A 16,009-nucleotide genomic window follows, 5' to 3' on the forward strand; every position below is an offset into this window, starting at 1 on the left:
CGATTTATTGCAACCATTTATTGTCCCAGTCAAAAGGGTCCTGTTTTCCATGATGCAGCTGCTTTGCATAACTCTCAGTTAATGTAAAATATAAAATGCAAGAGTTTCAATTCCAATCAAAAGATCAGACATTTCTGTTTTGAACATCACCAACCTCGTACACACTCGTTTATACACGGAGACCCACTTTGACGCTGATTATAGAGCAGCGACGGCTTATGCATGCCGTAATTACTTCCAGCAAGCACTTGCTGATTATGTGAGTTAGTCTGTTCATGGAGTGAAAACAGCTGCGATCCGGGGAAAGGAGGATGTGAACTGTGAGCTAATACAAGAGTGACACATGATGTAGAAACAAGAACCATTAAACCACCCCATTTTTGTGCGTCTGATATTCTTGCGATAAGTCAGAGATATTATATTTAAAAATAATTTGACTGTAATCCAATGTTTGGTAGATCAGTTTTCTGATCCTCAGGTGGAACGCGAGGGTCCTCTGCTATTGGAAATTATGACGGAAGTTATGACGGGCCACTCCTGGTTCTGGCTAGATTAATAAGGTCTGTGTTTGGTCAGGTTGAGCAGAGCAGGTCAGCGTGTTCCTCCATTATGCTACATCCAGATGCTTAGTTTCTCTGGTGTGGCTTGTACAAATAATAGTGCTGCTGTTTCCATGAAAGACTACATTAGAGAAATTTGTGGAAAATGTGTGACGTGAATAATGATCTGAATGTTTATACTGAATGGCCATTTGTAGTCGTCCTACTGTCGGACTACTTAAAAACAGAAGAGAAAAATATTGTGTTATAAATATAAGAGAATTGAACTGTTCTTCAAAAATGTCATACAATGGCAAATTAAAATCTATGGTATCTGGTAATATTTAAAACAAAGTGGAGAACATCATAACCGTGATAATATTATCAGTGTTTTTTTTGTTGTTTTTGTTTTTTGTATTTTATATTGGCATTCCCAAGATTAATTATTCTTCTACTGATATTAGATTTTCCTTTCCTATAGCTTTAAGGGTTAGTTCACACAAAAATGAAATTTGTCATTAATTACTCACCCTCATGTCGTTCCAAACCCATAAGACCTTCTTTCATCTTCAGAACACAAATTAAGATTTTTTTTTTATGAAATCCGTGAGGAATATGACTTGTCCATAGACGGCACTTTCAAGGTTCATAGAGGTTGTAAAGACATCATTAAAATAGTACATGTGACTACAGTGATTTTCTACATCAGAACGCCAGCTCATTATTGGCTGACGCTGTAAACGAGCACCACGCCGTATGCGTGGGATGCAGATGCAGTAGCTGGCCAGTACTTACTTAGCCAATTCTGACGTAGAACCCAGAAGCACTGCACTGTTTACAACAAGAGAAGCAACTGTTGAATAAAGTTTTCTGAAGATGAACAAAGGTCTTATGGGTTTGGAACTTGAGGGTGAGTAATTAATGACAGAAATTTCTTTTTTGGGTGAACTAACCCTTTAAATAGCATGGCATTAACAACACCGAGGTCAGGAGGTCTCAGGAAAAGCAAGAACCGATAAAATGTAAATGTTTACCTTGAATGCAATGTGAATGCAAGTCCATTAAGATAAAAGCATCTGCTAAATGCATAAATGTAGACACTTTCTCTTTAAGAGTGCATGTTGGAGTCAGTTGCTACGTTCTATGTAGGAATTTTATTCCTAAATATAATTCATTTCTAAATATAATAGTATATTTGTATTAAAATAATACATTTAATTAATATTTAAAATGCTTAGATGGCTTTGCTTGTTTTGTTCAGTTTTTTTGTTTTTTATTTTTGCTTAATAATGCTTTGTTTTTGCTTTTTTTTTTTTTTATTCAATGGAACAAAATATATATATTTTTTAATTTGTTTTGTTTATATTTTGTTTTATTTCATCCATTAAAATGTTTTTTTTTGCCTCCAGAATGGTGTAGTTAGGGTGTCTACTAGCAGGAGTTAACTTGACCATACCAGCCAAAACATTGACCCTTTAGTCTGTAGTTGTAGTGCCGAGGACTTTTACCTTTTACCTGTGACTGGTGACTCTAGCCTGGAGAGGTGGAGCTAGAAACCTTTGCACTAAAGAGAGGGAAGAGGACGAAAAGCAAATACAAGCCCTCACGCACATTCCTGTTCTTCGTGGATGACTGTTATTTTCTCTGTTGCTTTGCCCTTTTACCATGAGCGAAGGAACTACACCTGCACAGCAGGATGGAGGTCTGTGTTTACTTGTCGTTTTGCATTTGTGTGCGTGTTTGCTGTCCTTTGCATCATCCAGCTCTAACAAGCTCTCCGAGTCTTTTCTAAAAGTGAAAGTGTCGGATTGCAAAGGAAGGCATGAAAGAGCCGATCTGTAACAGGCTTTGCTGAGTCACAGTTTCTACCGAAACAAACACTCCAGTGCTAATACTTCCACGGACTCCGCCGTTTATCAGTGTGTTTCTTTACCCAGCTAAGTAAATGTCAGGAATTATTTGCATTGATGTAGTAAATATGCTTATCAATGTAGGACCAAAAACTGAACTCTTTTGATGTGAAAGTGAACTGCACACAGCTGTAATTATGACAGATTTTCCAGACAGAGTTTCACTTGAAAATTTAAATTCAATTAAAAATGTCATTTACTCACCCAATGACATTAAGATTTGTCCATGCAGGTTCAGTATGGTTTTGAAAACACGTTTTCAACATTTTTCCTAGCATTTTCCTTATACCTTGAATACATGTGTACAAATTTTAATCTTTTTCAGCAAAAAAAAAAAAAAAAAAAAACTATTAGGAAAATAATTTTTTCAAAAGGAAAATAAATTTTTCATTTATGGTAGCACCACATGACCTGATTTCACAAATAAAAGTTTTTAAACATAAGGAATAACTACTACTCTGCATATTTTAATAGTAGTAATAATTATAATAGTAGTAGTTAGAGCTGCACGATTAATCATTAAAAGATTGCGATCTTATTCCTAAATGTCAACGATTCAGCTTTGTCTAAATCTTTAACAAGTACAATCACAGTGAACATTCAGATCTGCGTTGGCGCTGATTCAGAGAGAGCAGTTGTCATGTATGGGTATGAAACAGCTTAGACTGAAACAGTTTTTTTTTTTTTTTATCACACAGTATTATTATTTCTGTCTTACAATAATTCAGATTATAACAGAAGTACTGGGATAAAAGTTTATAGTTCGGATATAATCACTGATGCCCATGGTAGTGATCAAAATAGAATAAATCACCTTTTTGAAAGTATTTTGACATTTCAAATAAATGTTGTATCTGTTACATTGTTCCACCAGAAGGTGGCAATGAGTGACCGTTAAAAAATGTATGTCATTGAATCATTCATTCAAGAGATTTGTTCTAAAACACTGATTCATCCAGTAATGAAACAAGTGAAATTGTTGTATGTCATTGAATTATTCATTCACACCAATTTTTTTTTTATTTTTTATTATTTTTTTTATAAATAATTCAAATTGATTAAACTTTTTTTAAAGAGACTGCAGCAATAAACATTTTTTCAGAAGCTCTAGTAAACTACGTTATTTTGTTCAGTTTTCTATTCAGAATCGTGGGAGAAGAATTATCTCCGTTTTAAACAGCAACAACTAAAAATTTTGATTCTCATTTTGTCCAGAATTTAGTAGTAGTAAGAATAATATTAAAAGGAAAAATAATAAGAATAGCAACAGAAATGATGTCTGTATAATAATAATAATAATAATAATAATAATAATATTATTATCATTATTATTATTATTATAAATGATAATGTTTTGTTTTTGAAAAAAGTCTCTTAGGATCGCCATGGCTGCATTTATTTGATCAAACATCAATAAAAACAATAATGTAGTGAAATAATATTTAATTTAAAATAACAAATTTCCATTCATTTTAAAATGTGATTTATTCCTGTGATGGCAAAGCTGAATTGTTTGAACACTGCTCATAATGTTTCCTCCACAGGTCCTGCTCAGGTTCCCATGATGTCCCCAAACGGTTCAGTGCCTCAAATCTATGTGCCTCCTGGATACGTTCAGCAGGTGAGTCATTACAGTACTACTATTTTATGGTTTTTATAGGTTGAGTTGTTATTTTGGTTTGGTGAAAAGGATGCAATTTTCAGTCAAATTTAAATCTCTATGGCCCTTTTCCAATCCTGTTGAGCTTATTACCTAACCTTCCTACCTAATGTTTTCAGGCATCATAGGTGCTTTGGAAGGCTGTTCCAAACATTAGTCAGCAAAATAATGCTACCTTAGGAGGCTTTCACACTATAAGCGCAGTAGAATAGATTAAACAAAATCTCCAAAATATTATGTATTTCAACAAAATATTGGCATCACACCAGTACATTCTTCGATTTTGCTTGAAGTTTATCAGGGCCTTAACTTCTCTCCCTTTCCATGTAGATCATTGAGGAGAATGGAGTCAGGCGGGTGTTGGTCTTACCTCAGACGGAGTTTCATCCGGGGGGCCATTCTCCACTTCACCACCCGCCCCCTCCACCCCATGCCCACCTGCAGGCCTTCATCCCGCACCCGCACATCATGCACGCTCCCGCTCACCTGTACTCAGGCATGGCTGGAGGAACCGGAGATATGAACCCCCAGTACATCTCCCAGTACCACCCAGCACACACCACCATCTACTCAGAGCAGGGTCAGTACACACACAAGCACTTTTGCTTCAGGAGAAAATGAGGAGAAAATGAGGACAACATGCGGCGCCACTGCTGACTCTACAGTATTCAGACCCCCTTAAATGTTTCACTGTTTGTTATATTGCAGCCATTTGCTAAAATCAATTAAGTTTGTTTTTTTTTTTTTCCTCATTAATGTACACACAGCACCCCATATTGACAGAAAAACACAGAATTGTTGACATTTTTGCAGATTTATTAAAAAAGGAAAAACTGAAATATCACATGGTCCTAAGTATTCAGACCCTTTGCTCAGTATTTAGTAGAAGCACCCTTTTGATCTAATACAGCCATGAGTCTTTTTGGGAAAGATGCAACAAGTTTTTCACACCTGGATTTGGAGATCATCTGACATTCCTCCTTGCAGATCCTCTCCAGTTCTGTCAGGTTGGATGGTAAACGTTGGTGGACAGTCATTTTTAGGTCTCTCCAAGATGCTCAATTGGGTTTAAGTCAGGGCTCTGGCTGGGCCATTTAAGAGCAGTCACGGAGTTGTTGTGAAGCCACTCCTTCGTTATTTTAGCTGTGTGCTTAGGGTCATTGTCTTATTGGAAGGTAAACCTTCGGCCCAGTCTGAGGTCCTGAGCACTCTGGAGAAGGTTTTCATCCAGGATATCCCTGTACTTGGCCGCATTCATCTTTCCCTCGATTGCAGCCAGTCGTCCTGTCCCTGCAGCTGAAAAACACCCCCACAGCAAGGCCAAAAAGTTCTATCTTGGTCTCATCAGACCAGAGAATCTTATTTCTCACCATCTTGGCAAACTCCATGCGGGCTTTCATGTGTCTTGCACTGAGGAGAGGCTTCCGTCTGGCCACTCTGCCATAAAGCCCCGACTGGTAGTGATGATCACTGCAGTGATGGTTGACTTTCTACAACTTTCTCCCATCTCCCAACTGCATCTCTGGAGCTCAGCCACAGTGATCTTTGGGTTCTTCTTTACCCCTCTCACCAAGGCTCTTCTCCCCCGATAGCTCAGTTTGGCTGGACGGCCAGCTCTAGGAAGGGTTCTGGTCATCCCAAACGTCTTCCATTTAAGGATTATGGAGGCCACTGTGCTCTTAGGAACCTTAAGTGCAGCAGAAATTTTTTTGTAGCCTTGGCCAGATCTGTGCCTTGCCACAATTCTGTCTCTGAGCTCTTCAGGCAGTTCCTTTGACCTCATGATTCTCATTTGCTCTGACATGCACTGTGAGCTGTAAGGTCTTATATAGACAGGTGTGTGGCTTTCCTAATCAAGTCCAGTCAGTATAATCAAACACAGCTGGTCTCAAATGAAGGTGTAGAACCATCTCAAGGATGATCAGAAGAAATGGACAGCACCTGAGTTAAATATGAGTGTCACAGCAAAGGGTCTGAATACTTAGGACCATGTGATATTTCAGTTTTTCTTTTTTAATCTGCAAAAATGTCAACAATTCTGTGTTTTTCTGTCAATATGGGGTGTTTTGTGTACATTGAGGAAAAAAATGAACTTAAATTATGTCAGCAAATGGCTGCAATATAACAGAGTGAAAAATTTAAGGGGGTCTGAATACTTTCCGTACCCACTGTGTATATGTGTGTGTGTGTATATATATATATATATATGTGTGTGTGTGTGTGTATATGTATATATATATATATATATATATATATATATATATATATATATTTAATATATATATATATGTATATGTAATATGTATATGTATATGTATATATATATATATATATATATATATATGTATATATATATGTATATGTATATGTATATGTATATGTATATGTATATGTATATGTATATATATATGTATATGCGTGTGTGTATATGTGTGTGTGTATATGTGTGTATATATATGTATATATATATATATATATATATATATGTGTATATATATATATATATATGTGTGTGTGTGTGTGTATATGTATATAGATAGTTTAACTTTTAGTAACTTAAACATTTTATATTTAATTATTATATTGTTAAGTTACTAAAAGTTAAATTAAAATTTAAATGTAAACTAAAAATCTAAAAATTAAAAATATTAATAAATACTATAATAGTATATAAAATATACTAAAATAATATTAGGCAAAACAATCTACTATTGATTTTACATAAATATATTAACTACAGACCCTAATTCCTTAAACGTTTTGCATTTGTAGGATAAAAGAAAACATTTAGTTAATTTCTAAATGGAGATGCCAAAGTAGGTTTATCATCTGTGCATTGGTTTTCAATAATTCAGTGTTCCATTGCATATTATTCCTTACATGTCTCTATTTTCCAATATCCTCAGATACTCACCCCCCACACGGACGCGCGGCATTTTCTCACAGAGATGAAAGGGCTAGCAAAACCTATGAGCGCCTGCAAAAGAAACTGAAGGAGAGGCAAGGGGTGGGCGGAGGGGGTGGTGGAGGCTTGGCCCCCTCCAAAGACAGTCCCCCTCCATCCCCACAGAAGAGCCGTGGAACACCACCCTCAGGAGGAGATCTGCAGAACGGGCTGGGGGGTAAGGGCGCAGAGGAGCAGGCACAGCCCAGCACTGCTGTCGCCGACCTGGGCAAAAGCCCAGGAAGAGAGGAGGCGGCAGAGTCTGGAGGTAGGGAGGGAGGTAGACTATAAGTTAGGGTTCCTAGAACCATTAGAATAAAGCAGTAAGGCACGGGATGCAGTTAAAGTGTGTCGTTTGGCACAATGTGAAGCAGATTTAACTGTGTTAACTCTATGAAAATGTTACTTGCTGCCTCTCGTAGCTTTTTACTGCTTTTATAGAACAATAGAATCAGCAATACGAGACATCAATAGCTATGTTTCCATCCACGTATTTTCAGATGCACTTTGGAATATTGCATAAAAATATGCTGGATGGAGATGCCAAGATGCGCAAATGCTTAATGTGATATTCCAATTTTGTGCTTAAGTTAAATTCACAACTTTGGATGGAAACTTAGCTAATGGTAAAGAAATAATTACATTTATTTGTAGTAATCTAATGGGGTCCAAAAGACTGAGACCACAAGGTTTTTCTTTTGTTGTTTTTTTTTTTTATTTGTTGTGTTTTGTTTTGTTTTGTTTTGTTTGCGTTTTGTTTGTTTCTTTTTGGTTATGTTTTTGTTTTATGTTGTTTGGTTTGTGTTTTTACTTATTGTTACAAATTATACTATCAGTACAAAAATTTACTGTAAGTGAAAACAATGACATAATAAAAGTTAAACGATAATCAGTTCACATTATCACTGTCACCACATAATGCTAACTAAATAGACTACTGCTTTCTTTTACTTTGCAGTGAACCAAAACTGTATGTGTTTTCATGTTTAAATGAAGAAAATCAGTTTTTCAGTATTGTCTCAGACTTTTGAACCCCACTGCAGTTTATTGGCCTGATAGTGAGAGATGTATAGATATACAGTCTTGGTGCATTAATAGGTTTGCATATATCAGCTATTTTGTATCCGCTTTGTCTTATCCAATCAGATTCCAGCACAAAAAACGTTTCATGAATTAGACTTTTATTAAAATCTCCTACTACATCTAATTAAAGATGAACTTACTTAAAATGACCAGGGAATTACATGTTTACTGCTTGTCTCTCCCTCAGTTAATAACCAACTCAAGTTACTCATGCATGCGGTCACTGATGGAGGCTTATTAAGAAGTAGTTATTAGCATTAACAGACATCAATGTCCCATTTAAGTCTTCTTTTTCCTAGGACGATCATATCTCAGGTTCCAGGTAGAAGTCCATCCATGAGCCCATCGGCAGATGTAACAGGGCTCCCGGGACGGGCCCTCTCTCCTCCCCTGCTGTAAACAGGCCCGAGCAGAGCTCATCTCTGGTCTCATTAGCTCCCTCAGCTTTAGGCTGCTGCAGATAACATAAGCTGTAATTACTCCTGCACTGACTCAGTCATTTATCAGTGCTAACAAACTCCAGCCTGGAGGAGCTCGGCTGCAGCTACTGTACGCCGGCTAAACTTAGCTGGTGTATCTATTAATCCATTCATGGAAAATAAATGGCTTTTATGTGTTAAAGAGACACGCTTGAGTGTGAAGCCTTGTCCTCTTCTTCAATCAGTTTATAATGGAGTTGTCTTATCTAGATGTGCTTTTCTTTTTATTATGCAGAACTTGACGAAGAAGCAAAGGCTCTTCAGGAACGCTTAAACTCCATCTGCAAACCAGTGGTAAGGAGATGATTTTATTTAAGTGTTTATATTTTAATATTTATGTGCATATTCTGTATTTTAAATTCTTTAATGTTAACACAAACAAACATGAAGTTTGAGGGTTTTTTTTTTTTAAAGGAAATTAATACATTTATTCAGCATTTATTCATCAAGGAAGCATTGAGTTGATTAAAAGTGACAGTAAAGACACAATCAAAAGATTTGTATTTCAAAAAAATGTACTTTTGAACTTCCTATTCATCAAGGGATCAGTTTCCACCAAAATATGAAGCAGCACAATTGTTTTCAACATTTATAATAATCAGACATGTTTCTTGAGCATCACATCATCATATTAGAATGATTTCTGAAGAATCATGTGACACTGAAGACTGGACTAATGATGCTGAAAATACAGCTTTGAATAATTTTGAATAAATTACAATTAGCAATACTTAATTTACTCTACAATTTATTCTACAATTAAATATTAAAACTAGGGCTGGATATCGATATAGATGTCCTGATTTGATTCTGATTCACAAGATCTCAATTCAAATCAGTCTAGATTTTCAGTTCGATTCAATGAATTCAGTTATTCAAATTTCACTGGCCACATCACAAAAAAGTAATACATTAATAAAATAGTTGTTGTTGTTGTTTTGTTGTATTATAATAAATAAATAAGGTTATGATAACAAAATTTTAGATACCAGTGAAATTTAACAATTCTCAATTCTAATTTCGATATCACAGCTGAAACTACTAGCTTAACTAATATAAATTTCAAAGATTATTAAAGACAAGTAAACAGTCATTAATAAAAAAAGAACATGATCAAACTACAAGCAACAGCACAAATAAATACAATAGAACAAAGATGCAAATTAAATAATCAGTGTTTTTCAGGTAGGTTCAAACAGTAGTTTTCAGTAAACGATACCAGACCAGGAATAAGGGTCTTATCTAGCGAAACAATCTGTAATTTTCTAAAAACAAAAATACAAATGTATATGCTTTATAAACAAAATGATTGCCTTGCACATGCTTTCGCTTTCCGTATTCTTCAAAAAGTTTACACTGTATGTCCTACGCCTTCCCTATTCAACTTGCGTAATGAACGTGGCGCCAGTTCCGGAACCACATGGAAGGCAATCATTTGTTTATATAAAGCTTATACATTTACATTTTTGTCGAAAATGACCAATCGTTTCGCAAGATAAGACCCTTATTCCTCGTCTGGTATAATTTAAAGCCCTTTGAACTGTAATTTTGACCTTCAACCAATTAATTTAGTATAGTGTTTTAGGAATATAGCAAACTGTTAGCATTATTCTTATACTAAAGAAAAGTTATTTCGATTCACTGAACTTGAAAACTTGTACATTCTTTACAGCTGACAGAAACCAACTTTAGAGGATGTAGATCACCAAGAGAAAAAAAAGCATTGTTAAGCAGTTGAACCATAGAGGAATGGCAGATTCAAACAGACCAAATGTTTCATTTAAAGCTTTATGAAAGTTTAAATACATTTTTTAGCTTGTTTAGAATCTAGCGATGACTTTAAATAATTTAGAAATTACCACCTTGGCTTGCAAAATCTTATTTCAAACCATATTTATTCAAAATCCTCCCTTTTTTGAAAATGGATACATTTGCAAGGCTTGACATTTTAAAATTCAGGGTGGACAATCCTGATAATCTCAAACTGGACAAGTATCAGTCTATTAAAGGTTTAGTTTACCCAAAAATGAGAATTGTCATCAATCGCTCTAAACCCAGAAGACTTTTGTTTATCTTCAAAACACAAATGAAGATATTTTTAATTAAATCTGAGAGATTTCTGTCCTTCCATTGAAAGTCTATTCACCCAAAACTCTTCAAAATGTTCATAATTTAAAAAAACTAAATAAATCCACATTAATTGAGTGGTTTAATCCAAGTCTTCCGAAAAGAAAATCGCTTTATATGGTGAGCAGACGATCAGTAAACATAAACTGAAGCTCAACCGTACTTGTTTGATGTTTGAGAACAAACCTAGTCTTGGTTCTTGCAGAAGTTGATGTAACACGTCAAATATGCTTGAGCTTCCGTTTACCAAATTTTGAATGCTCTGTGTGTTTGTTGATCAAAGTTTATATGATGAACAGATTTAATTTAGGCTTTTATTCACATCTAAAGCGATCAAGAATTGGATTAAACTGCTAAATTCAAATGGAATTATTTTACAATCTCTTTATGAACATAAGAGTTTTGGACGAATAGACTTTCAACGGAGGGACAGAAATCTCAGATTTCATTGAGAACATCTTCATTTGTGCTTCAACGTTGAACAAAAGTCTTATGGGCTTGGAACGACATGAGAGTGAGTAAATGATGACAGCATTTTAATTTTTAGGTGAACTAACCCTTTAATTAGCCTGCCTGGCCAATACATCAGTCTAACAATGGAATAAATGTACAGATATTGGCATACTGTTTCTCTAAGTGAGCGATTGGAAAGGCCTTTATGCTACATTTTGACACTCTTCTCATTGGCCTTCTGAAGGACTGTAAGACTGCTTGCTGCGTCAACAGATTTCTTAATGACAGTCATTTCCACGGTCTCAAAAACTCTACATCCCTGCATGATTACAGTCCCCAGAAGAAGACAGTAATGGCTCTCCATAATGGGTCATTAATGCTGTATTTGATTTGATTCATCGAGGAAGCTAAATGGCTGTCTTGTCTCTGGTGGTGTGGTGGGCTCTGGTTTATTGGTGTTTTCATGAAACAGTGTGTTCAGTTTTGGCGGAACTACTGTAATCACTATAATAATGATCTTGATCCTTTTTCATTAGACATTCAAACCTTTTTTTGAACATTATGTCTTGAGCAGCATTTATTTTTTAATTGCTATAGTCCTTGAGATATGAATAAATAGGGGCACTACAAATATATTTTAAAAAGTCTATTTAAGCATGCTGTTTAGATAATTTTTGCAGTATGTACAGTATGTCCCCGAACCTCGACATGCATACTAGTGTCACCACCATTGGCATGCAAGTGATCAAGAGAGATTTATTAATTTATTTTTTTTTTTCATTGTTTATCTTTAAATTAAAAAAAAAAAAAAAAATACACCTTCACCATTGTCAAGATCTGCTTTCTCAATTTGTAATTGATATAAAACAAAAAACCTGAAATATTTTATTTTAGTAGCCATATATTTTTTTTAATTTAGATTAGAAGAAAATTTCGATTACACATTTTGGACATAAAATTTTCAAACACCTTCAATGCATCAAAATGTTACAAAATTCAGACAATATGGCTGACATTTGAATATTAGTGTGATAGGAATGACTAGTTTTGTTCTCAAAGCTTTGTCAGGATACAGTCTGACTTCCATCTTTTATTCAACTATGTTGACTTCCTTTGGGCATAAAGTTGGCGAAAACCAAACATTCAGCCAATAACTTTTGCAAGGCTTGGTCTAAAGATTGAGACAAATTTGGTGGGGATGGAATAAAATTTGTTGGTGGAAAAGTGGACCATAGTTTTCTTAAAGGGTTAGTTCACCCAAAAATGAAAATAATGTCATTTATTACGCACCCTCATGTCGTTATACACCCGTAAGACCTTTGTTCATCTTCGGAACACAAATTAAGATATTTTTGATTAAATCTGATGCCTCAGCGAGGCCTTTATAGACCGCAATGGTACTTCCTCTCTCAAGATCCATAAAGGTACTAAAAACATATTAAACACTCTGTAGTTTTTTTTTTTTACCAGTGTGAAAGAGACTCAGAATACTGCGTCATTGTTGCACATACAATTAAGAGTTATACACCATTTTAATCTGTTGAATATCTTCTTTTATTTGTGTATACTCAGAGTAAAAACACAATGTTGTGCATTTCAGAAAATAAAGAAAACTAACATGATGCGTGATCTGTTGTCTCCCTCTGAACGAAGTCCAATCTGATAGTTCTCAGAAAATGAAGTGTAACTTAGTGAATACTAATGACACAAAAATGAGACTTATGTTTAAAAAAAAACGTTGAAATGTCAGGTTCGAAAACAAATATTCTGTTTATGTAATCTGTATGAAAAAAGAGCCATGTCAGAAGTCCGTAATTCAGCTCATTATCCACTAATGTGGCCACGCCCACAGAGCCAGTGCTATTCAGATGCAAATTCTGAGCAATACATGTATACATCGTCTCAATCGTGTATTTATTGTCTTCAAAAGTGTTTTGCATAGCCATAGTTAGCGATCTCTGGAAGCCTCTGTTAGTTTGGTTAGTTCCTGGATTGTCACATGGCCTATTCTTCTTTAGGAGGCATTTGTGGACTAAATGTGCACAGAGTCCATCAAAGTTTCTCCAAATGTGCATGCTTATAAGCTAAAAAACTATATGAAATGCCATAGAGGTAACATAATTGTTCAGACACTTTGCATCACAGTAATACATTATATTTTAAAGTATATAATAGAATACCATTATTTTAAATTGTAATAATATTTCACAGTATTGCTGTTTTTTCATGAGCTTGAGACATGATCACAGAGGGTTTTTTCACAGCCTACCTGACTGAAAGGCCTCATTAATATGCAGATCATTACAGGTCATTATGCGATTCTTTTGTTTTCTCAGGTGTAAATGATCAATTATTAATGATGAATCACGCATACTGTGTTTCTTGACAAAAAGTGACTTACAAAATTTAAATCAATAAATTGTTTTATATGAACGATAAGACAGGATCATTTTTACATAATTTTGAAGCAAAACCTCTAGTCTACAACCTCCAATACCCAGAAGTCTTGTGAACACATATATAATATTTTTTGGCCTTATTTCAGTGACTTAAGTTTTTTGTACTTCAATAACCACGGATAAACGTTATTCCTTCAAAAATACAAACATGTATATACATGTTCCTCACATATTATTGTAGCCTAGTTTGTGCTGAATACAGTGTAATGACACTTTTTCCATTAATATGTTTATGAACAACTGAAAAAAGCACAAATGTCAGGGCATGTCAAAACTTCTCAAGGCCCCAAATCAGCCACAGACTCCAGAGGGTTAAATCAGTTCACGTGAGTATGGTGGTTCTACCTTAATATTATAAAGCGACAAAAATATTTTTTTGTGCTCAAAAAACGACTTTTTAACAATATCTAGTGAAGGCCGATTTCAAAACACTGCTTTGGAGCATTACAAATCTTTTGTGTCGAATCAGTGATACAGATCACGTATCAAACTGCTGAAATCACATGATTTTGGCGCTCTGAACCACTGATTCGATTCGTAAAGCTCTGAACCTTCATGAAGCAGTGTTTTGAAATCGGCCATCGGATTTGATCAAAAATATCTTAATTTTTGTTCCGAAGATCAACAAAGGTCTTACTGGTGTAGAACGACATGAGGGTGAGTAATAAATTACTTTATTTTCATTTTTGGGTGAATTAACCCTTTAACTCCATAATGAATAAATAAATTAAGGCCACTACAAACCATTTTAAAAAGTCTACAAGTTAGTTTTTGCATAATTACCAATTTTACCTGAATTTATGTTGAAAATATTAAGCAAATGCAGGTTGTTAATTTTCACAAAGTATGCTGACATCACAGCTCATAAAACAGTACCCATGTTATTTATTGACTTATTTTGCCTGCTCAGAATAAGTCAAACATATCAGTCAGATTTATGTAGTTCAGTCACATCATTAACGGACTGATTATTTCTACAGAAAAGTTGTAGCGAAAAATGCAGAGGAGAGAATCATGCCCTGCGAGGCACAGATAAATAGGTTCTTTTTAAGTTAGTTTTGGCTTAGTAATGCACACTAACTTGAGATATTCTTGTCTGAAAACCCAAAAGGTACAAGTCATGCATTCATAACCAAAGGAGACACTTGTTTCTCAACTGGAATAAAGCTAAAAATATTCCCTCTTGCATAACAGGAGTTCTCTTTTGTTCCGGAGGGGAAGCGCCATGTGTCATTAAAATAAACTAAAGTGACTCTTTCCAGGCGAAACAAGCCGACGCATGTATTTCCCACATAAACAAGTGCGTGTAGTTAAATATAGTCAGTTAGCCCCTGGGAACAATTAACCTGAAATCAGTTGAACACAACAAAATGGGTTCCGCTAAGTCAGACAAATTTGGTTTGTCGGCTTGATCAACTTAGATCACGCATCGTTACATCAGTTTGCACTCATTTAATTTTTTTTCTTTTTCATCTCCGTATACAATCCCTTGGCGGTCCTCATGCATCACATTCACTCAGTTTACAAACACAGATTTTCATTCATCTTGTCTAGAGGATGTGACCTGAAGTTAGCCTAATTATGCAGTAGGGGTTGCACGGCTACTGATTTCTCCTAGTCTGTTACTTGTCAAAACAATACCTATCAAAGTTTGAACTAAATTGTCATATACAATATGCTAGTGCAAATATATATAACAGTTCGTTCAAACAACAATTATGTCTGTAAACATGTATTTAAAATAGGCAAAATAATACAAGGTAAAATGACAGTCGATTTAAGCCCTATTATGCAGGGCTTACTTGAGATCAACTAGTTGGTCAAATAACAAATTAGTTATGACCATATGTAGTTTAGCTCATCCTTATTGTTAAATTTACATAAGACAAGACTTGGGCAAGAAACTCATTCTATTCAAGTTTGCAGACACAAATGCAGAAAATGCTGCTAATATTTTTTTCGCTTTGTTAACTGACTTCCATCTTTTTATTCAACTCTGTTGAATTTGTTTGGGCATAACGGTGGCGAAAACCAAAAATCCAGCTAATAAATTTTGTGAGGCTTGGTCTGAAGACTGAGAAGATGGAACAAGATTCGCTAGAAGAAAAGTGGGGAAAGAGATATTGGAAATAAGGTCTATCAATTTTACAGGTTTACAAAAGTTATTGGCTTTTGAGTGATATTACAGATTTGAGATTTTTTTAATAATATGGTCAAAATTGGATTTATATCTGCTGATATTAAATATTTAATTATATAGGATAATTTCTCAGTTTTTACTTTGAGATTAGCTTTGATGTCTTCTAACAGGCACTGGAATTGAAAAATTAATCTTTAAATGATTAGTTTACTTTA

The 16,009-nt window shown here is 34.9% G+C and overlaps 1 protein-coding gene across 8 annotated transcripts in view; it reads left to right on the top strand.

The window, feature by feature from the left end:
• fndc3a (fibronectin type III domain containing 3A) overlaps positions 1-16,009 on the top strand; it is a 96,730-nt gene that overhangs the window by 51,169 nt on the left and 29,552 nt on the right. For 6 of the 8 annotated variants that reach the window (XM_067364682.1, XM_067364684.1, XM_067364683.1 and 3 more), the window contains 4 exons: positions 3,994-4,070; positions 4,440-4,689; positions 7,016-7,321; positions 8,851-8,909. In XM_067364682.1, coding sequence (XP_067220783.1) covers positions 3,994-4,070; positions 4,440-4,689; positions 7,016-7,321; positions 8,851-8,909 — 692 coding nt within the window. Of the gene's footprint in view, positions 1-2,128; positions 2,242-3,993; positions 4,071-4,439; positions 4,690-7,015; positions 7,322-8,850; positions 8,910-16,009 lie in introns of those variants that run through there. The other 2 variants (XM_067364690.1, XM_067364687.1) reach the window with 2 other exon arrangements.

Source organism: Chanodichthys erythropterus, chromosome 17 (genome assembly GCF_024489055.1).
Source record: "Chanodichthys erythropterus isolate Z2021 chromosome 17, ASM2448905v1, whole genome shotgun sequence".
Taxonomy (NCBI): domain Eukaryota; kingdom Metazoa; phylum Chordata; class Actinopteri; order Cypriniformes; family Xenocyprididae; genus Chanodichthys; species Chanodichthys erythropterus.